Source organism: Ailuropoda melanoleuca, chromosome 6, assembly GCF_002007445.2.
Source record: "Ailuropoda melanoleuca isolate Jingjing chromosome 6, ASM200744v2, whole genome shotgun sequence".
Lineage (NCBI taxonomy): Eukaryota > Metazoa > Chordata > Mammalia > Carnivora > Ursidae > Ailuropoda > Ailuropoda melanoleuca.
Genome location: NC_048223.1, coordinates 17,717,588 through 17,739,571, shown reverse-complemented (window position 1 = coordinate 17,739,571; position 21,984 = coordinate 17,717,588). Strand labels below are relative to the sequence as shown.

General features: G+C 52.1%; 1 protein-coding gene across 3 annotated transcripts in view; it reads left to right on the top strand.

Moving 5' to 3' along the window:
- SH3BP5 (SH3 domain binding protein 5) overlaps positions 1 to 21,984 on the top strand; it is a 73,789-nt gene that overhangs the window by 48,612 nt on the left and 3,193 nt on the right. For 2 of the 3 annotated variants that reach the window (XM_034663687.1, XM_002915342.4), the window contains exons 4-7: positions 10,600 to 10,764; positions 17,889 to 18,019; positions 19,198 to 19,240; positions 19,948 to 20,167. In XM_034663687.1, the coding sequence (XP_034519578.1) occupies positions 10,741 to 10,764; positions 17,889 to 18,019; positions 19,198 to 19,240; positions 19,948 to 20,167 (418 nt within the window). In that variant the 5' untranslated portion in view covers positions 10,600 to 10,740. The remainder of the gene's footprint in view (positions 1 to 10,599; positions 10,765 to 17,888; positions 18,020 to 19,197; positions 19,241 to 19,947; positions 20,168 to 21,984) is intronic. The other variant, XM_034663685.1, reaches the window with a different exon arrangement.

Sequence of the window (21,984 nt, the reverse complement as noted above, 5' to 3'; positions counted from 1 at the left end):
CTCTCTGTACCCATCACCACCAGCAGCAACCAGCATCTTGCCAATCACATCATCTCTCTTCTCCTGTTTTCTTATTTTAAAACTATTCTGATATCATATACCTTCAACCATAAATACTTATGTATTTTATCTCTCATAGATAAAAACCTCTAAGAGACCACGTTTTCACACCTAAGAAAATTAAAGTTCTTGTAATATCCTCCAGTACCCAGTCCTCCTTCAGATTTCCCCAGCTGTATTAAAAATGTGTTTCTTACTATTGGTTTAAACCGTTGGACCTGACACAGCTGTTCTATGTTGACAGTGTGGCCCTCCCCTTTGCCCTTGCGTTACGCTGTTGCTCAAGCCAGGGACATAGTTTTGAGTTTATAGAAAGAACTCTTTGGTAGATAAAGGGCAAAACGATAGCTGACTAAGAAGCGAAGATTTGAAAACATCCCACAATAAAAATGCTGACGGCAGAAGCGAAATAGCTCAGTGCTTAACTTCCTTGCCGACTGTTTCCACCTGTTGAAGCTGGACACCACATTCCAGAATGACCTTGTGAGCCCTGCTGTCATTATGTATCCTCAGTGCTGGAAACAAGGCTCCCTGGGAACTAGCAGAGGCCTTGGCATTCCAGTCCGAGAAGTCTAATGACTTGTTCAAGGTTGTAGACCCAAGACAATGGCCATCGTGGGTGCCGGGAATAGCCGCTGTTGCTCCCCGTTCTCCGGGTGAAGCATGCTGCCTCAGAGTGGCCCAGCTGTGCTGTTCAGTCTGCTCCGGTCTGTGCGGGCACATTTGTTCCTCGATGCAGAACTGGGGGGGAGGGGAGCTTGGGCAGGGCTCCTCCCTCCCTTGGAGGGTTTCTTTGGTTGCCACTGTGGTCTGTTAAGAGCTGGGGTCCCTGGGGTTGGAGGGCTCCAAGGGGGACCTGGTTGTCCCCCTGGTGTTGGAAGGCACATCTCTCCGGGGAGCAGTCCCTGGAATTGCGGGGTGCCCTGTGCAGTGTTGACAGCAGAGAGGGCGTGTCTGCAGGGGCCGAGCCCGGCGCGGGGGCCAGTGGGCCACCTGCTCCTCCCCTGGAGAGGAAGGGGAGAATCGGGGATCAGAGCTTTGCTCCAGGGGCGCCTCATGGCTGCTAGCCTTTGACTCCCTGGCTGTGGCTGAGGGGAGGGAGATGCTGTTCCCGGCTCCAGCGTCCCAGTTCCTCCTACGCCCACTTCTCGGCTTCTCTATCCTCCTCACAGGAAACGGGGGCTCCTGACTAGCACAGAGAAGTGTCGCATGGTTACAGAGTCTGTGGATTCGCCCCAGGTGCGGTGTTCTGGCCCCCTCGCCTCCCCACTGCCCTGCAGCGTAGAGCTGCACTGTCCATCCCCTCAAGATGCAGGGTGGTGATCAGGCCTGCGTCGTGGCCTGTCGTGGCCCCAGGTCCACCTTGCGTTTGCCTGGAAAGGATGGGATGGCTTCCCTGGTTGGTATGTGTGTCTCTGTGGCCTTCACATTGGGCGATGCTGATGCTTTGTGTGTCCTGGGCGTGACAGTGTGGGGGGCCAAGGCAGAGAGGGAGATACGTTGGAATGGGCTTGCGGAGACGAGGGTACAGCCCGTGCTGAATTTGGGGAAACTGCCACAGCAGGGGAACTCTGCGTTTGTACACGTTTGAAGAATTTAAGAGATGGGATATGTGACTTGTGCCCTGGAGCGGGCCATCTTACTTTGTTAGGCTCTTATATTTTCTTCCATAAAAGAAAACGATTGGTTTACGTTATTTCCATCTCCTTGAGCCCAGTGGCTTGATTCTGTGGAGCAGGGATCCAGGTGTGGTGGTGGCTCCTGGGATGCTGTTGGGTCACGTGGGCCTTGACACTGGGCATTGCTGCTGTCCTCTGCCTCACGCCTCTGCCTCAAGCCCGGCCCCACATTCTTGCCAGCTGGTCGTTCTGTAGCCCGCAGATGCCGTGCCCAGCTAGGGTGTATGTGAGAGCAAGAGGAAGCCGGAGGAGGAAGTGGGTGTCGTCCTTCTAGCTGGGGTGGGTGGGGAGGGCCGGACACCTGTCGTGTCCCTTCACCAACAGAGAGGATTTGATCTGGGGACCTGCTGGGGTGTGCCGTGCATGGCTGGCAGACCGTGTAAGCTGCTGATAGTTGAGTGGGGTAGGAGTGTGTGGGAGGATCGGAGACCTGCGCCGGTTGACAGGCTCTGACATGCTGATTTGGACTAAGTGGTCCCCGGTACCCTGGGGAAGTCCAAGGCCTGTGCCTTCCTCCTGCCAGAAGATTTTGGCTGAACTGGGGAGGTTTGGTAGGGTGACAAATGGTGCCAACCTAAAGCAGAGGGACAAGTGGCCCTTGAGTGGATCGGGAAGCCCTGGGGTCTGATGCGGGTGTGTATGCCTGCGTCCAGAGGTTAGCTGCGGGCTAATGTCCCGCACGGGAGACCCGCTAAGGTGGACTCAATCCTGGAAGAACCTCCCCAAAGACCCCAACTGAAACCCTTGAGTTAGACCCTGCCCTGGTCAGTGTGAGGCCCTGGGTGGCCACGGGGAGTGGTCCTGCCAGAAACAGGGTCACAACACCATATTGGGTGGCCAGGCCTTCCCCACATCCAAGTCTTGCCACAGTGTATCCTCCAGGTTCCTTTAGGATGGGTTTTTAAATGTCTGATTATGAATCACCTAAGGCAGGAATGCAGATGCTGTTTTAAGGAGCACAGCAAATTCAAGACTATGGATGTTAGCCGAGATCTTTTGTCGCCCTTCCTTTCAGAGTTGCACAGTATCTAGGCCAGCTCTGTCCAGTAGGACTTTCCGTGACATTGGAAATGTTCTGTATCTGCACTGTCCAGTATGGGAGCCACTAGCCACATGTGGCCGTGGAGCACTTGAAATGTGGCTAGAGAAACTGACATTTTAATTTATTTCATTGTAAATAGCCACATGTGGCTAGCACCTCCTGTATTAGTGCATTTCTAGAAAACCCTAAGTGGGTAATTGCAAATGATAGCATTTGTCTTCTTTTTTACTTTTTATTATAGAAGATTTCAAATACAAAGTAGTGAATAGTGTAATAGAGCCCCGTATCATTCTTTGTCCAGCTTCTACGGTGTTTAAGCCTCGGCCAATCTAACCCCTCCCAGCCCCCAGCTCTCCCTTCTAGCTGTGTTGTTTTGAACATAGATAATAACTTTTTAATTTTTTTTTTAAAGATTTTATTTATCTATTTGACAGAGACAATGAGAGAGGGGACACAAGCAGGGGGAATGGGAGAGGGAGAGCAGGCTTCCCACCGAGCAGGGAGCCAGATGTGGGGCTCGATCCCAGAACGCTGGGATCATGACCTGAGCCGAAGGCAGACGCTTAACGACTGAGCCACCCAGGTGCCCAAACTTTTTAATTTTTTATTTTTAAATAGCTCATATTTAACCTCAGAACAGAGCTTGATCTGACCTTGATTTTTCTAATCCCGTGAGAGGGATCCCTTAAAGAGCTTTGTGGCCTGTCCTCTGAAACAGCTGCAGGCCCTACATTCTGTCTCAGAAGCGCACACAGTCTTCTCATGATTTTCACAGATACACACCATGGACCTTTAATTTAGACTCTCTATCATTTATTATATCCTGTATTATGCAGTTGACTGTTAACTGATAATGGCTCAACCTGTCCACGGTAACAGCTGGGACTGAGTGGAAATTGTCCCATATGCTCAGCAGGTTTTTAGGGCTATCCAGAATTGATCCAGGAAAATCGAGTTTGAGAAAAATAATGAAAGGCTCCATGGCACAAGCTGTAATAAGTAAAGTGTGATATGGATGAAACCGTTCAGTGAATCAAATCTATTGATTTGAAGCAGAAAAGAAGTGATTTTAATAAAAATAATTTGACTAAAGAAAAATGAAAAAAAATTAGAAACACTGGGGATGAAAAATGATCAAGGAACTGAATGGACTTTAGTGGAATTTTCTGTAGAAAATGCTTTCAAATGAAAATGTATCTACCCTGGAGTAATTCTGATTAAAATTTTTGTATCCAAAATGTCCTTGGGAGCCAAATGGCCTCGTCAAAATGGCCGCCTCCTATCTCCAGCCACCCTTTGGTTAACCTCACACCGAAGTTTGAAGGGGGTGTGGAAGGATTGGAAGTGTTCAGAATTGAGAGGCTCAGACTGTCTAGAAGCTGCTGATGACTAGGATTGCTCAGGATACACGCAAAAAACGAGAGCTTGAATCGCACGGAGAACGGATGTCCCCTTTGATGTTCATCCCGGACATGCCTCCCTCACTGAGGCCAGCAGGGGTTTGGATCCTGCTTTCAAAGGTTTTGGTTTCCTCGGAGGCCTAGAGAGGAATCTGGGACTTTTCTTCATGAGCTTCTAGCTGGAAGATGGGTTCTTTCCAGCAGCACAGACAACATTCACTATAGAGGCAAGGACAAACTGTATCCAGTTTAAAAAAAGAAAAGCAAAACAAGGACAGAGGGTCCCCTGGCAGTGGTTGCTCAGTGCAGCAACTGTGTCCTGATGCCTGTGGGCTTTGGGGCCGGCCCAGCTGGAGCACTGACCCAGCAGGAGAAGCCGGGCCTCCCTTTCCTCGGTGCCCTGCAGCCCCATGTTCGCTGGAGGGTTGTCGCTGACCTCCTATTCTGGGCAGCCTGTGCTTCCGCCCAAGCAGGTGTCTTTCCCACCCTCTTTAGAACAAAGGGAGGCACCCCCATCTTCCTTTTCATGTCCCAGCATCCAGGGGTTTCTGGAAGACTGGTTGCTCTGTAATTGCTTCCACTCCCAGGAGGACCTGGACCCGGAATGGGAGTGAGATTTTTGATAGATGCTTCCCTGTCTCTTCCATCCTCCACGCTGTCCTCTGTGAGTGGGATGCAAGTTGTTCCCGAGAGCAGATGAGGAAGTAGCGTTAGGGCTGTAGGAGCAGTTAAGCTCTGAGGGCATTCAGGATCAGCGTCTGCACCCTACTGTCTGCACGCTGGCTCCTCACTGTGCGCGCTCCGCTCGGACAGCAGCGGCCTTCTCCTTGCGTGCACTCTGGGGGAGCAGCGTGCTGTCCTTGTGGCTGACTTCTTTTCTCCCGGCACGCCCCTGCCTACTTGGATCTACGTAGCAATGGCCAGCATGGCCTTGTTTCGGGTGCAGTGGTAAGACAGAAGTTCGCTTGACCTCTTTGTAAGGAGTTCGTAGCCCCAGCAGGTGGTATTTAATAGAAATCTAGAATATAGGCTCAGGCTTTGAGCCTTGATCTCACCCTTGTTAACTGTGTGATTTGGGGCAATTTATTTAACCTTTCTGAGTGTTGGTCTCCTTTATAAAGTAGGGATTATAATTGGACTGAGCTCACGGCGGAATTTTGAGATTGAAATGAGGTACTGTATTCAGAACACCTCTCATATATTATCTGACTCCAGATAAATGCTCAAACAGTAACTGCTATCATTACTGTCTTATAACCACCTGTCTCCATCCTTAGGGCTTTGCTAGCACTCAGGTACGAGACTGGTCTCATCGTGGGGGCGCTCTCCATGACTTGGAGCCACCCCTGCTGGAGCCTGGCTTTGGGAAGCCACGTGTGATGAGATTCCTTTCCAGTTTCCTTAGCTGACTAGCTGTCTGTTAGTGGCCCCCGCATGAGCCACAGGTGGCAGGCAGCAGTCCCGCACACACCTTGAATTCTCATCTCGTTCTTGGCCCCTGAGCAGCTCTTCTTGGTATGTATTAGTTACAGGGAGACCGTCCAGTCGTGCGGTGCTTATGTCCTTGCCAAAGTTATGCAGGTTGGAGATGAGTGATGGTAAACGATGGAGAGATACCATCCAGTTTCCATGGGTCAAAGGTAGACTGAAGCCTCATATTAGAGGTAGAGCAGAAATAGCCACGTTTAGGGGTCAGCAGCTCTGGTTTCCTGGCTGTGGCCAGGCACTAAATAGCTGGGTGACATTCAGCAAGTTGTCTTGCATTGCTGGGTCATCTTTTGAAAAATGAAGGCCTTGAACTGGATGGTCTGTAAACTTTCTTCTACCCCGACCCTTTGTTGCAACCAACGCAAATGTCCAGATACTCTCGTTCCTTCCTGAGCCCAAATATGGCATGGGGTGGAAGGCTAGTAGATGGCCAGGATTGTGGCCTCTCCCTTCTCCTGGAAGCCTGGACAATGGCGGACCTCTCCACTCACGCTCCCCTCCCCCACCTTATTGATGACACTGTGGAACACTCACGCATGTGAGGCCTTCACAGTCACAGCGGCCCCAGGCCAGAGTCTAATGAAGGTCACTTAGCAAATTCATTCATGAACAGCCTTTTAAAATTCTTTCCAGAGAGATGTTTCCATGAAAGTCTTTAGTTTCCATGACTCATAAAGATGTTCGAAGTTTTCCTGTGTTGCATCTTACAGCGAAAATCCAGCTCCCCCACCATTTTCCTCGTCAATACTCTTCTAGGCAGAGCCTGAGCCCTTCAGTTTGCTAACTGGGTTCTCTGCTAGGAGAACCACCGCCTGATTTGTGCACACTGGGAGTAATATATTCATACTAGGGCTTAGGTCCTTTTTTAGAGTTTGAAGATAAAACTTGTTGCCATTGGTTGTGCCCAGGATTTCTGGGTGTCCTCCTTCATACACCAGTGAGAACCGGCTAGCCAGCCCCTGTTGGGCTTGCTAAGTCAGCTTCTGATTTTGAGGTCACATGTCCCATTAGGACACTGGGAAGCAATCTTGAAGTTAACCCTCCCCAGTTAGATGTGTGTGTAAACTCATGGATGCCTCCTGTATTACCATGACCTAGCCTGGTGCCAACACCGTCTCCTTTGCTGGGTCTTCCCTGGGTGGGAAACCTGTGACAAATCTTTCTCTCTTCCCTATAGTCCCACAGCATTTTACATCTCTGTTACCATTGCAGTCTGTCTTGTTTTGAATGTGTCTGTTTTCCTGACTGAATTGGAGCCCCTATTTTGGGGGTGGGCCCCTCCCCTCCACAGATGAGTCTCCAGGAGGTTCCTCAGCAGTGCTGAATGGACTACATCCTGCTAGCGAGGGGACGATAGACTGCTCCCTCCCCTCCCCTGCCTGGTCCTTCCTTGTGAATGTGGTTTTAGAAAATGTTTGATGAAATGCCTTACAAAGAGGCCATGAGCTTTGGGATCCTTTAGGAATCTCCAGAAGGTTGGTTCCTTGGGCTTGTTAGTAGTAAAATGGGCTGGGAGCAGCCAGAAAGAAGCCGAGGGAGAGTTGACCAGTCTATGCCCGTCGCTGTAGTCATTTCCGTCAGGTTGGCAAAGTAGCTCAGCTGTAGAGAGGGGAAGATGTGTTACCATTCAGGTTTGGATTTGACTGAATGTCACAGAAAACTGGTTTAAACATGAGCCTTTATTTTTTCTGTCATTTAAAAAGTCAGGAGGTAGGCAATCCAGGGCAGGGACCTAACTTACTTTTCCTCTATCCTTAGGAGGATGGCCTCATGACCCAAAATGGCTGTTGAAGTACCGGTCGTTGTGTTAATATCACAAATGGAAAGACAAAGGAGCCGTCTTGGAAGGCTCACTCAATGTCCATTTACATCTCCTTAGCTCGAAGTTAGAAGGGCACTAGCTATCTTCGAGGCTGGGAAGTAGGGTCTCCAGCTGGCACGTTGCCTCGCCCTGAGACATACAGGCTCTCTTCCCAGGAGAGATAACGACTACAGACAGCGCTGCTGAAGAGCCGCTCAGCGCTTTCCTGAATGAATGAGCAGGCGTGTAAGTGATGGAGACGTGCCATCCGGTTTCCACAGGTCAAGGGTGGACTGAAGCCTCATATTAGATCCTCGATAGGACAAGGCAGGCAGATTTCTGATCCTACCATACAGGAGCGAAGGAGCCTTGTGGAAAATTCAGAAACTCAACAGACCTGACAGACCTTCTAAAGGCCCCTTCGGATGGTTCTCCTTTCGCCCCCTCTGTGTAGAGAGCTGGCTCACTTATTTGAATTCATCAGATGCAAGACAGCAGGCGAAGGGGCTCTGGGTCTGTGGTACAGCAGCCACATTTCAGCTCTTTCTTTCATTTGAAGAAAGAAAAGCTTCCTAATTCAAGTAGGGAGACCTGGGGGAAGAGAATTTACCCTTAAGTGTTCCTGAATTGAAATGCGAAAATTTCCTGAAAAACACAAATATGAATCCCACCTTCAGAAATGTGAGAATCCTGTGGATTAATTACTGTCTGCTGGTGTCGGTTCGAAGCCTGTAGGTGGTCTGTGGGGTGGGCGCCTGTGCCACCCCACTTGCCCCAGAGCACAGCTAGGCCGATGGAGGGCCCCACCCGAGCTGTCCTCTCACGAGACATCCACAGACTGGCCTGCAGGCCCGGAGTCTGGAGCAGCATGCCGTGCTCCCTTGTTACCGCGCGGCGGGTTGGTCAGTTCTGTAGGGCCGGGCCCCTTGTCCCCACAGTGTCTCAGAGGCGCACTTGCGTGGCCATGCGGCCCGGGGCCACACAGAGGCCCTCCGCCAGCAGGCAGGCCCGGGGGCTGCTGGTTGAAGCATTAGTCTGGTGTTCATTCAGGCCTCCACTCTTGATTCCTTTTGGAACTTTTTTTTTGATGGCAGTATACATATTTTTATTTCTTTTTCTTTTTCTTTTTTTTTAAGATTTTTATTTATTTATTCGACAGAGATAGAGACAGCCAGGGAGAGAGGGAACACAAGCAGGGGGAGTGGGAGAGGAAGAAGCAGGCTCATAGAGGAGGAGCCTGATGTGGGGGCTCGATCCCATAACGCCGGGATCACGCCCTGAGCCGAAGGCAGCCGCTTAACCGCTGTGCCACCCAGGCGCCCCTATTTTTATTTCTTATTTTGTTTTATTCTATTTTTATTTTTAACTCCAGTGTAGTTAACCTGCAGTGTTATTTTAGTTTCAGGCGTACGACATAACAATTCAGCAATTCCATGCATTACTCAGCGCTCTTCCTCTACCTTTTGAAGCTTTGATCCTCGCCTTTGTCAAGGTCTCCTGCAGATACTGTGGTTCATGAGGCTGCTTCCTCCTGGCCCCCCACCAACCCTGCATTTTTCAGGTCGTCATGTTCTTTAGTCCTCCGTTCGGGATCATCGTCTTTTCAGAAGTAGCCCTGGATTCCCTCTCCTGGAAGTAATTTGTCCTACACACCCTCCTACTGTCTGTATCTCCCTCCCTCCCAGGGCGCTCCAGTGCTCAGCTCTGTGGGACAGATTCTGGATGTCCCCTCCATGCCTGTCTGTTCCCTGACCAGGTCATCGTCCTGGAGGGTTGGGTTGGGTGTGGTACACAGCACGTGTCCGCTGTTCCCTGAAGGGTGGAGAGTGGCACCCATGGGGTCACAGCACTGTTCCTTGCCTTGGGGGCTGGTGTTTTCCAAGTCTGTTTTGTTCTCCTTAACCATCTTTGTCTTGTGGTTCTCCAAGACTTCCTCTAAGTCATGTGAGACTCATTCTGGGGATGGATAGGGCCCCTGTTCCCCTCTCCTGAGTCCCAGGGGCTACCCCGTGGATGTCCCCGGGCTTGTGTAACCGATCTGGGTAATGGAGGGTGGGTGGGTCAGATGCTGCTGCAGGCCAGCGTTTGGCAGTGGCTTGCTTGTGCTCTGCTGGGAAATTCAGAGTGGGGGCCTGACGGGTTTTGTTGCTGATTCCTGATGCAATCTCATGGGCCACTCTTGGAGGAGATGTGTTTACTGTCCAGAAGAAATAGAATGTGAGCCAACTGTGTAATTTTAAATTTTCTGGTAGTTACAGTTAAAAAAAAAAAAGACAGGTGAAATTAATTTTAATAAGATCATCTATTTAAGTACATCCAAAATCCTATCATTTCCTCACGTAATGACTATGAAAATTGAGATCGTTAATAATTCTTTTTTGGTACTAAGCCTTTAAAATTTGGGGTGCTTTATACTCAGTGTGGATTAAGGACATTTCAAATGCTTGCTAGCCACATGTGGCTGGTGGTGGTCTAATGTACGGTCTGCTACGATTTATGTGCCTGCTCCCACCCGATGTTCCTTGAAAGGCAGGCTGTGTCATGACCGTTCAGTCCTTCCCCATGACCGTTGGTGAGTGTGAATTAGGTGAGGGCCTGGCTGGCAGAATGATGGCACTTAGTGGGACTTGCAGCACCTAGTGTCCGGTCACGGCTTGGCTTCTTGCCAGCTTTGTGTGGTCTGGCTGGGTCTCGGAGCCACCTGTCAAATGACACCATTGGACTGTGATCTCAGGGGCCCTTCGGGTCTGAATGCTTGCACTGAGCCATGGTTCCGGGCAGGGATGGTGTTGGGGAGCACTGCATCTGTCTGCCGTGGCCTCATTAGCAAAGGAGAGCTTCTCAATGAAAGGCCACGGGTTTGCCATCTCCAGCTCTGACCGAGAGCCGGTATGTTTATCTGGTCTCTTGGGCCCTGGACTGTAAAATCATCTACTCACCTACCTGGCACCTGTCCCCGCGTCCAGCTTCTACAAGGCCCTCCGGGTACCAGGCCTGTTCCCACTTGGAAAGGCAGAGATGGACAGAGCAGGTCCCAGCCCTCAGGAAGCTCATCTTTTGGAGGGTGTGATGGGCCAGAGGGGGCCCCTGCCATTTCCTGAGGCCTCATGAGGGTTCTTCCTTGCACAGGCTCAGCTGGAAGCTCAGAAAGCCACGCAGGACTTCCAGAGGGCCACAGAGGTGCTCCGTGCCGCCAAGGAAACCATCTCCCTGGCCGAGCAGCGGCTGCTGGAGGATGACAAGCGGCAGTTCGACTCCGCCTGGCAGGAGATGCTGAATCATGCCACCCAGAGGGTATGAGTCACTGCCGGGTGCGCCTGGGAGGGGGGCAGGGTGCCTGGTTCTCGAGCATGTGTCTGTGTCTGCAGGTGTCTGTGCGCGTGTAGGCTTCTGCAGTGGGGGCCTCCCCTTTGTGGGTGGGGTAGGGAGCATCCTTCACACTTCCCCTGGTCCGTGTGATCCAGACTACCCCCTGGTCCTGCTGAGCTCTGGGTGCGGGGGTTTCCCCAAGCAGAGGAGACAGACTCCCAGGCTTGTTGCCTGGAAACGCTCTCTGAAAGTCACAGGTTGTCTCTCCGCGTGGTCTCTGCTGGCCTGGCACTAAGCCCTACTCAGAGTGCAGTCCTCCAGTAATGGGTATAGCTCTTCCTTCCCTGTGTCGCTCGAGGTCTGTCTGGTTCACATCATTCCTGAAGGTCTTGCCTGTGGATTGGGCTTCCCAGAGGGACTAGGTTATTTTCCAGGGCCTATTCCCACTGAGTTCCAGGGGGAATGGCTGAGTTTAGAATCCCAAGTGGAAGACCTTGATTAACAGCCCCAGACCATGTAGGGCCTGGACTCAGGATATGTGTGCTGTTGGTTGGAGGGTGGGGACCCCGATAGATGAGACCAGAATCCAGTGGGCACTCAAGTTTGGCCTTCAGGCTGGGCTGGGATTCGAGCAGCCAGCATGGGAACAGGAAGTGGGCCGTGTATGATCTTTACCCTGATTTGACTCTTAGGTTTTATGCCATTATCTTTGGCTTTTTACCAGCTCCCATGACCTGCTCTCTGACCACATTGCTCAGAGTCAAGACAGCTGCTTGGCTTAGTTGGAGTTATCTCTACCTAACTCCATTGGGTTTTCTAGGAGTCACACAGAATATTCTTGATACCTATCCCCTTCTCCGGGCTGATTTGCTGCAGGGTGAGTGAGAGAGCTGACATGTGGCTTCAGCAGCTCCGACGAAGGCCTTAGATGGAGGGGTGATATAGAGGGGGTGGGGGGCTGCAACCCCCCTGGTCTTGCCACCTGTGGGGCTAGAATAGAAAAGTCAGGAGTTAACACCAGCAGCCTCTCCCTCTTCAGTGTCACCTGCCGCAGTGGCTCAAGTCTTAGGGGATCTGATAATTAAAGATGGCCTTGTGCTTCCCTAAATAGAAAGCCTGACACACAAATGACTTCAAGTCAAATCTTTGTGCCACCTTCCCCTGAAGCCTGAGATACCCGGCCTGGCTCTGTGTGGCTTTGGGCCTCCTGCCCCCTAATGGACGTGTTGCTCAGAGAGTCAAACACAGGGTGGAATAGCTTTTCTGGGTCAGCCAGTGAAAAACCAAAGTAGAAGTTGGAAATTTACAAGCCACAGTCTGATGGTTGTGGAAAGGTCCAAAAAAAAGGGAGGCGGGGAGTAGCTCCTTCCAAGAAATTAGGTAAAGGCCTGCTTTTCCTTTTTGTCCTCCCTCCACCTCAACTGAAGATCTAAATCAGCCTTAAGAAATTATTTCAGAAACTATTTAATCTGTTCTTGAAAAAGGAACAAAATATGTCTGTGCCTTTTTTTTAACCTCTTTTGTAAGTCCCCGGGCCCTAGTGTGGATGGTGAGTAGTTGGTCAAGGAGAGGTGGCCCTAGGACCTCCACGTCGCACAGCTCTTGGGAGCCCCCATTCATGCTGTCATCTTTGAGAGTGGTGCCTTTTGGGGTTGTGCAGTGCATGACTTGTGGGGCTGTACCTGGTCCTCCCGAGGTCACGTGGGCTCCTGAGGGCCTGGGGAGGGCCTCACTGAGGCCACTGGAGGTTTCTTGGTCATGGGGATAACCCCTGTGTTCTGGGTCACAGGCCAGGATTTCCCGCCTGGGCTGCTGCTCTGTCCCCCAGATTCCTTCATGGTTGCATAGGTTTGAACTGCTGAGGGGGAAGGAAAGTTGGAAACACACACCAGCAAGAGCCAGAGCTGGTGGCGGAGCCTTCCCCAACCACGTGCCCGCGTTACTGAGGAACTTAGCCCAGAAGGGGGCACGCTGAATCGGATGGATGGTGCAGACCCTCCTTCTGGGCTTGGCTGTGGGTCTCCCTCTGGATTTAGCATTTCCCCAAATGGGGGTCGTGTTGCCTGCTCCCCGAACCCCGTGGGGCCGCCACACTCAGCCTGCTGAATACAGGCTGATCTAGGACAGGAGGTATCGACTATGTCTCCTGCCTTGTCTGACTCCTGGATACTCCAGGAAGCCTGTTTCTTCAGAAGAAGGGAGCTAATTTCATCTCACCCTCTTCTCCCCCCCTCTTCCAAAAAAAGTACCGCTTAATGGTCTGGTCAGAGATCCAGAGCTCAGGAACGTCCAGGCTGTCCTGAGTAAGGGGCAGTGGTTTGGGCTGTGTTTGGGCTGGGTGACCCTGGGCACCATGGAGGAATACTGCAGTGAGTACCCTTGTTCCTTGTCCAAGTCCGTCCGTGTGTCCCCTTTGTTCCCTTCAGACGTATGGTGATGTTGGGCAGCCACACCCTAAAGCCATGGCTGACGCCAGCATTCTAGGAAACCGTGAGCAATGCCAGGAGTCCCAGCGTCCTCTGTTAGGCCCCATGTAATGCCACAGACCAGGACAAAGGGACAGTTCTCTCGGTGCTGGGCTCAAGGAGGGCCTTAGAAGCCACAGGAGGTGAGGCAGAGTGGCCGAGTGGGCTGGGTCTGCACTTGAGTGGCCTGCAGGGGACACAGGGCCTGGGGTCCCTGCTGCTCACTGCCTGGGGGCTTGGGCAGCAGAGGCCCCTCCAGCCTTGGCCATTTTGGCCTTGAAGCAGCCTTTGTGGGAAGGTGAGCGCTTGTCACCAGATGGGAGAGGAGACGTGGCCTCTGAGGGGAGGGGAATCGGCTCTTCTGACACCTGTCAAAGGCGAGCAGAGAGAGGAAGAAGGAACTGTGACTTGGGAATGGGGAGGCATTTACCTGCTCGCGGACAGGCCGCAGGCGGCCTCTGGAGAGCAGAGGGCACGGAGCCAGTCGCACGTCCTAGGTTCGGGGGTGGGGCTCCAGGCCTGCGGCGGGCCACACGCACAGGCACACGCACAGCCGTCGCTGGGTACGTGCCTCCCGCACGGCGGGGAGAAACCATCTCCGTGGGCCCCCGCGCCCGGGGATGCTGCAGAACCCGAAAACAGCCCGAACCAGCTGACTGGGGAGACCACGAAACCGCCTTCCCTGGGGACAGGAGGGCCCCTATCTTGGCCCTGGGACGTCGAGGGTGGTGGAGTAAGCAGAGAGTGCCTTGGGGTTTGCAGGGGGTCGGGGAGGCCAGACCCGCAGGTGTGAGGAGCCATGCTGGTGGATGTCCGCCGGCCTGGGGCCTGGCAGGCCCGTTCAGTGCCAGCGCTACCGAGGCAGGACGGCCCAGCTGGGGCAGCATCCACTGTGGGCTGCTGTGAGCAGGGTCCCTACGGCCTTCGGGACCCAGCTGCCTGCCTGCCCTGGGCTTTCAGGACGTGGCCAGGCTGGCACCCCCGGAGCCACATTTCTCTCTGTGCTGCTGACCCAGGAGGAGGGGCAGAGACCTGGGTCTTTCCCCGGGTCATGAGCACAGGCATCTGCTGGCCTGCATGTCCCTTCCAGTCCCACTGCCTACTTGCCTGCCCGGGGCTCGAAGCCACGGCTGTCCAGTAGCAGACCCCTCAGGGCAGGCAGACCTCAAACCTTGCCATTGGGTCCCAGCGGGTGGTCAGTTCTTGGGTACTCAGGACAGCCCAGGAGGTGGGACCGCCCAGAAGCGAACACGGCCGGCAGCTCATCTCCAGGACAGGGCTCTCTCTGGGGAAAAGGTTCTCAGCCATCCTGCGGGAGTGTGAGACTCTGTTCCCATTGGACGGTTATCTCCCTCGGGAGCCATCCCGATGCAGGAGAGGGGGCGGGAAGCTGAGCCCTGCTTGTCTTCCGTTGTTGAGTCCTGCCTGCTCATCCCACAGGGGGTGGCAGATGGGGCTCTGGAATGTGTGGATGCCGGGAAGGACGCATCCTCTGCTGATAAAGCCCCTTGCAGCCAGCCGTTCTTCCGCCCTTCATGCCCTTTACCCTGCCTGCCCATCCCGAAGAGCCCGCCACGTGCCGCCCCTGCTGTCGAGCCCCCTGAGCTGCTGCGGCCATCCCCACAGCCCGGATCCCATGCTGCCTTGAGTGGCAGCCATGGCTGCTGGATACATCTATACCCGTGAGGCTGGCCGCCCACGGCTTGGTCGCCAGCGTCTCTGTGCACACTGTGGGTGCGCACCGTAGGTGGTGATGATGGTGGGTAAAAAAAAAAAAAAAAAAACCCATTGCAGAGATGGGAGTCTGGACCAGACAGCTGTCAAGCCAGGCTTGGAGGAGAGCAAGGGTGGCCCCGGGAGGCCCAGGGTGATGGCAGTGTGTACCCCAGTTCTGAGTTGCCCGTCTGGTAGCTCAGTCCAACCTGTGGCTACTGTGAGGCACTAAGGGACTTCCTGGTTGCTTTCTTCTGTGGCTCGCTGGTGTTCTCTGGGGCTCCGGCCTCCTAGCAGAGCCCCCGGTCCTGGGCCGCCCTGCCCTCCCTTTCCCCACCATCGCTCGTGCCTGACGCTGGGCTGCAGTTGGGGGATGCTCCTTGGTTACCATGCAACCACGGTGGCAGGCTCACTGACTTTCTCCTTGGAGGTGGAAAGAGGAGTTGGGGGTTGGAGGGGGTCTCTTTTGAGAGCTGGGGGTTGTATGTGGGGGTCCAGGTTGGGATGGGAGACGGCTGACGTGGCCTGAGGGGGTGAAGCAGGGGACAGTGACGCGCGCCGCCTCCTGGGTCTTCACTGGCAATATTGCCAAGTGCTCGGAGCTTCCTGAGTGTTTAATTTCAGACAGACTTGGCTGCGTTTTGCAGACTAGGCGCTGAGAGAGACGAGGGCCTGTGTGCAGCTGGTGTGGATTCTGCTGCTTGTGGGGGCTCTTCCTGTTCCGTCGCCACGAATCACAGCTTTTTGTGAATCGGTCTATTTAAAATGCTTTCACGCCACTCCTTAGAGAGGAGCCCTGTATCACATCCGATCGTAATGCCACAGTTCTCCACCAATAGGCGGCTTCCTCAGTCTCACAGACTTGGGGTTTTGAGTTTTCAGGAAGGTCACAACGGCAAATCCTTAATGCTTAAGATTCAAGTCACGACTGAAGAGTTACCGCTGTTCCCCTAAGTGTCCAAGTATGGGACGGTTTTTGTGTACTTCATTTCAAAACTGTGAAATCTTTGGTGTTTGGAGCAGAGGGAGAGAGCTTCTTAGCCCCTTGGGCTTGGCAGAGAAGTCATTTCAGCAAGCACAAAACCTCCCGCCAGCTCAGATCAGGTCCAGATCAGGTCCGTCATACTTCCCTTCTCTGACTTGGTTCTGATTCGTTGTTTAAAAGTATCTCAGGCATGGGGCGCCTGGGTGGCAGAGTGGTTAAGCGTCTGCCTTCGGCTCAGGGCGTGATCCCGGCGTTATGGGATCGAGCCCCACCGGGCTCCTCCGCTGTGAGCCTGCTTCTTCCTCTCCCATCCCCCTGCTTGTGTTCCCTCTTTCGCTGGCTGTCTCTATCTCTGTCAAAAAAAAAAAAAAAAAAAATCTTTAAAAAAAAAAAAAAAAGTATCTCAGGCATCAAAGCCTGTGCTAAGATCCGCATAGTCTTCAACAGGAAAAAGCATAACTGATAAATAGCATTCTGAATGTTTTATATTTATATCTGTTTATATATTTAACTCCCTAATTTAGGAGGAAACTGGTAAGATGTAATAGAATGAAAACGCGCCTGTCGAGAACCGGCAGTGCTGACGTGAGCTGGCAAGCGTGCAGCGGTGCTCAGTACGTATGGGGCAGGCAGGGACTCCCTCTCCGGAGTCGGGACGCGGCCCGCCTTCACTTCCAGGATAAGAGTCGTCTGCAGTACAGCCTGAGTTCTAGCAGGCACGGGGCTGGGAAACGGCTCCAAGACAGTGAAAGCCCGAGGGGACCAGGGAGGGCACACGAGCCGGGACACCCAGCAGTGTGTGATGCTCCTTTGAGTCTTTTCCCATTTTCCCTGACACTTTAAAAAAGTCCTCCTCACAAGCAAGTGCATAACTAAGCTCTCTCAGGGCCGACTGGCTCTTGACGGGAGGGCTTTGGGAGAGCATCAGCTGCCCCAAGCTAAAGGCATGGTGGTGCCTCCCCAAAATCGTCCTGCTGGCATCTGAGGGAGTGACCCAGGAGCTGGGGGCCCTCTGGGCTTCTCTCATGTGCTAGCCTGGCCTCGCCCCAGCCTCTGCAGTTCATCCGCTAACACAGGTGTGAGCTGTATCTAGAAGATGGGAAAGAACTGGCAGGCTGGTTACGTGGCCTAAACTGCCGTGTGTCCCTCCTTCCTCCTTTCTCCTCAAGGCAGGCCTCATCCTGCTTGCTTTATGTAAGGGAGGAAAGGACCAGGTGTCCGGGAATGCGCGTCTCAGCTGCTTTGGTTTTGGCCATCGACAGGCCCTGGTTGTTGGTTATAAACTCATTTTTATCAACAGGCTCAATGAAATGTCCCCACCAGAATTTCCTGCCAGAACATTGACTGGTCACGTGTGTCTGTGAACCTCAGAATCTGATCTGAATGACTTGATGTCCATGTGTTTAAATGGAAAATTTGCCCCTTCTGGATCCTGAATTCTGTTGTGTGCCCCGGCTAATGCACGATGTTTGGGAACAGGCCAACAAGCTGACATGGGGATTGCCTTGCCGCTCAGACGTGGACAGGCCTGGTTGTGCGAGGTCTCCCCGTTCCTCGATGTCCCTGCTAGTGCTGTTGGCCCATCTGCGTGCCCGTCAGCCCCTGCACCAAGGCAGGAGCCAAGGAGTCCACAGTGGCTACTTTGTGCCAGGAGGTCTGAGCAGGAGGAAGTGGACATCGATTGGAATCAGAGAATGTTTCACTTTTCTCTGATTTTTGCTTTTCCTTGTTTTCTTTCCCAGGCTTTGCCACAGCCAGTTTGCTTCCTCTCACCTGACCAGACTTTTCCAAAACAGGTTAACAGAGAAAAGCACTCCTCTTCTATTTGGAATTTAGTTTAATCTTAGTCTGTCCACAGTTTCCTCAAAGAGTATTATTAAAAATGATACAGGAAATAGCCCAGCAAGGGACTGTCTGGCCAGGCTGACACCTGCTGTGTTTTGAAGGTCATGGAGGCGGAGCAGACCAAGACGAGGAGCGAGCTGGTGCACAAGGAGACGGCGGCCAGGTACAACGCGGCCATGGGCCGCATGCGGCAGCTGGAGAAGAAACTCAAGAGGGCCATCAACAAGTCCAAGTGAGTCTGCGTGTGCGGATTCCCGGGCCCGTGTGTGATTGTCCTCCTCTTGGACATCTTCTCCACCCTTTATGTGCCATGCACCCGCCTCCTCAGAGCCCCCCAAGTTCTCTGTAACTCCCAGATGCTGGAAGTGCTGCTCCAGCTGTGACCGACCCAGGAGACAGAAAAAGGAATTTAAAAGCAAACCATCGCATGGCTCATTGGTGGGGGGCTGGGCTCTGGGAAACTCTGTGCCCTTGGCTCTGTGGTGGACAGTGTGGACAAGCCCTGTCCTTCAGTTTGGCTGTCAGCATAATGGGGATGAGCTGTGCGCACAGACACATTCTCTGTGTGATGAATGTATGCAAGACTGATGAAATGGTGCAAGACTGGTTTTAGCGGAGGTTTTTGCACACTTCTCTCACGATTGCCGTGTATTTGTATACAGTAATGATCTTGGGGACAAGCCCCCTGCTTCACTCACAGTTGCTGGGCCTCCAGGCTTTCAAAGAGCTTCACCGGGGGTGAACAGCTTGAGAACAAAGCACTGATCTACTCTTAGCGCTTGACACCAAAGCTGCTACAAACAGCCAGGGTCTTTTGACGGCCCAGAACATGGGGTCTAGTAGAACGTTGGTATTTGTCCTCTCTCTTGCCCACGCCCTGGCTGTGTCTGCAGACTGCTCCGTGTGGTCCTGGACGGAATCCAGGAGGAGGGGTCTGAGCCCCCATCCTTTCCGTGTGGGAGGAATGTTGCTTCTCCTGTCCCCGGGTGACCTGTGTGTTGAGGCAGCCTCCCCTCCAGCCTCATCTGTTTTTCCTTCGTGAGGGAGCCAGTCTCCTCCTCAGGAGAAGGGGATCCGGGCTGCCGTGGCTGCTGGGCACGCCCTGTGTGGCCTTGAACAGCCTCCCAGAGAGGAAGGTGAACCAGGGTGCAAGGAGATAATTGTTCACATGTGTGGGTTCCCCGGGTCTTGAGATGGGGCTTTGGTCAGCTCAGCTCTGCCTGGCACGTGTATCCATCAAGCTCCAGAGCTACGAGTAACCTCTTCATCTCATAGCCTTGTCAGAGTTGACTACGTCCTGGACGGATGGCCTGCCAGCCATAGCTGGTGCCCCTGGTATGCCCTGTGCTCTCCACTGGGCTCACCTTACCATTCTGTCAGCCTTACCGTTTCTCCTGGTATCTTCCACAGGCCTTATTTTGAACTCAAGGCGAAGTACTACATCCAGCTTGAGGTACGTGTGGCCTTCTTTGGGTTTGCTGTTGATGGGATTTCTCCGCAAAGTCCCACCTGATGTGGTGGGCTTTCACATGGCATATTTGCTACAAGAGGAGAGTGGAGAGAGAAACACATTCTTTACTGAGTTTTCAGGTCTCAAAATGGTCTCGGCTGGGGCCTCAGTGGTCCCTGAAGTGCTGTCTGCTGTTCAGCCGCTCTCTGTACTGTACTGGGGTAGTGGTTCTCCGTGGTTCCTGAGATCAGCATCGCTTAGGAAGTGCAGATTCCCAAGCCCCACCCCAGACCTGCTGAATTAGAAACTGCAGGTGCGAGCCCAGCCACCTGTGTTTGCAAGAGGCCTCCAGGGGATTCTGATGCAAGCTCAAGTTAGAGAACCACAGTGCAAGGGACCAGATGGCTAGAAAGGGGGACTTGTGTGTGAGCTTGTCACCATTCTTGTTTCTCTGATGGGGTTTGTTCTGCCAGTGGTAGTTTCTGGCTATTAGCTTGACTTTGTCGCCTGGATGGGAGTTGGGGCTGGTGGTGGCTTTTTTAACAGGTGTGCGGATAGCTGGGTAAGAGAAATCGGCCATCAGTCATGTCTTGGGGACATCTTTGGAGTGGAGTGATGGGCAGAAAATGTGCTTGAGCCTGTCGTTCAAAAGCCTCGCGAGGCCAGTTGGGGTTGCCTGCACTTACTGGGCCTCCTGTTCTCCTGACCAGCAACTGAAGAAGACTGTGGATGACCTGCAGGCCAAACTGGCCCTGGCGAAAGGCGAGTACAAGACGGCCCTGAAGAACCTGGAGATGATCTCGGACGAGATCCACGAGCGGCGGCGCTCCAGCGCCATGGGGCCTCGGGGCTGCGGCGTGGGGGCTGAGGGCAGCAGCACATCTGTGGAGGACCTGTCAGGGAGCAAGCCTGAGCCAGATGCCGTTTCTGGTGAGTTCTGGGGGCTCGTGTGCAAGTGGGAGATGATGCAGCCTGTGTGGTCTGCTTCCAGGGCTCTCGCCATCATGGAAGGGTGTCAGAGTTGGGCAGGCCAGAGAGGTGGCCATTTCTCGTGGCATCCCACGTTTTGTGGAACACTATATTCATCAAGGTGCCACTGAGTGTTCCTCAGAGTCAGGATTCTGTGGTGGATGAGTTTGGAAAATGTTACACTTTCACCCTCTCTGACATTCAGAGTACATATGAGAACATTCAGGGCTCTGAGAAGTACCGCCGGGAGGGAGTGAGTTGCTTAAGAGTAGGGACTGTGCACGCAGATTTGATTCAAATCCTGGCTCCCCCATAGTACATGATGTGGGCAAGGGCTCAACTGTTCACCTGTAAAGTGGGGAGTATGAGCACCTAGTACCCACTGTGTAGAGGGGAGGTTGGGGTTAAATGAAATGGCAGGCACCCAGAAAGTCCGAAAATGGTGGCTCTCATTGGTGTCTAACTGTGGAGACCTTTTTTCCCAGGGCCACCCTTGGGAAACTGATACACATTATCGTTATCATTTTATTTTTTTCATTATGATAAGTATACTCTTCAATTTCCATCCCTTATTCCTCCATCCTCCCACCCCCTCCCCTCTGGTAGAGCTCTCTGTAGTTAAGTCTGTTTCTTGGGTTTCTTTTTTTTTTTTCTCCTTTGCTCATTTGTTTCTTAAATTCCATATGAGTGAAATTATACAGTATTTGTCTTTCTCTTATTTCATTTAGCATAATACTCTCTAGCTCCATCCATGTCATTGCCAGTGGCAAGATTTCATTCTTTTTGGTGGCTGAATCATACTCCATTGTATATATCTAATATACATATATTAGATACATATTTATCTGTCTCACATCTTCTTTATCAATTCATCCATTGATGGACACTGGGCTGCTTCCATATCTTGGCTATTGTACGTAATGCTGCAATAAACATAAGGGTGCACGTATCCCTTTGAATTAATGTTTTCGTATTTTTGTGGGTAAATACCCAGTAGTACGATTCCTGGATCGTAGGGTAATTCTATTTTTAATTTTTTGAGGAACTTCCATACTGTTTTCCACAGTGGCTGCACCAGTTTGCATTCCCACCAATAATGCACAGGAGTTCCTTCTCCACATCCTTGCCCATACTTGTTTATTTTTATTTTAGCCATTCTGACAGGTGTGAGGCGATATCTCATTGTGGTTTTGATTTGCATTTCCCTCATAATGTGTGATGTTGGGCATCTTTTCCTATGTCTGTTGGCCATCTGGATGTCTTCTTTGGAGAAATGTCTGTACATGTCTTTGACCCATTTTTAATTGGATTATTTGTTTTTGTGTTGACTTGTATAAATTTCTTTATATATTTTGGATACTAACCCTTAATTAGATATTTCACTTGCAAATATCTTCTCCCATTCTGTAGGTTGCCTTTTAGTTTTGTTGATTGTTTCCTTCACTGGGCAGAAGCTTTTTATTTTGATGTAGTCCCAATAGTTTATTGCTTTGGTTTTCTTTGCCTCAGGAGACCTATCTCGAAAAATGCTGCTATAACTGATGTCAGAGAATTACTACCTGTTGTCTCTTCTGGACTTTTATAGTTTCAGGTCCCACATTTAGGTCTTTAATTCATTTTTTCTTTGTGTATGATGAAAGAAAATGGTCCAGTTTTCCCTTGAGGTTGATCAAAAAAACCTTTCCAGCACTGTTTGCACACTTCCTTTCTTCCCTTTTCTGTGGAATAATCCCTGTTGGTGCTCTCCCAAGGTCCTTCCTCCGGAGTTTTTAAATTCA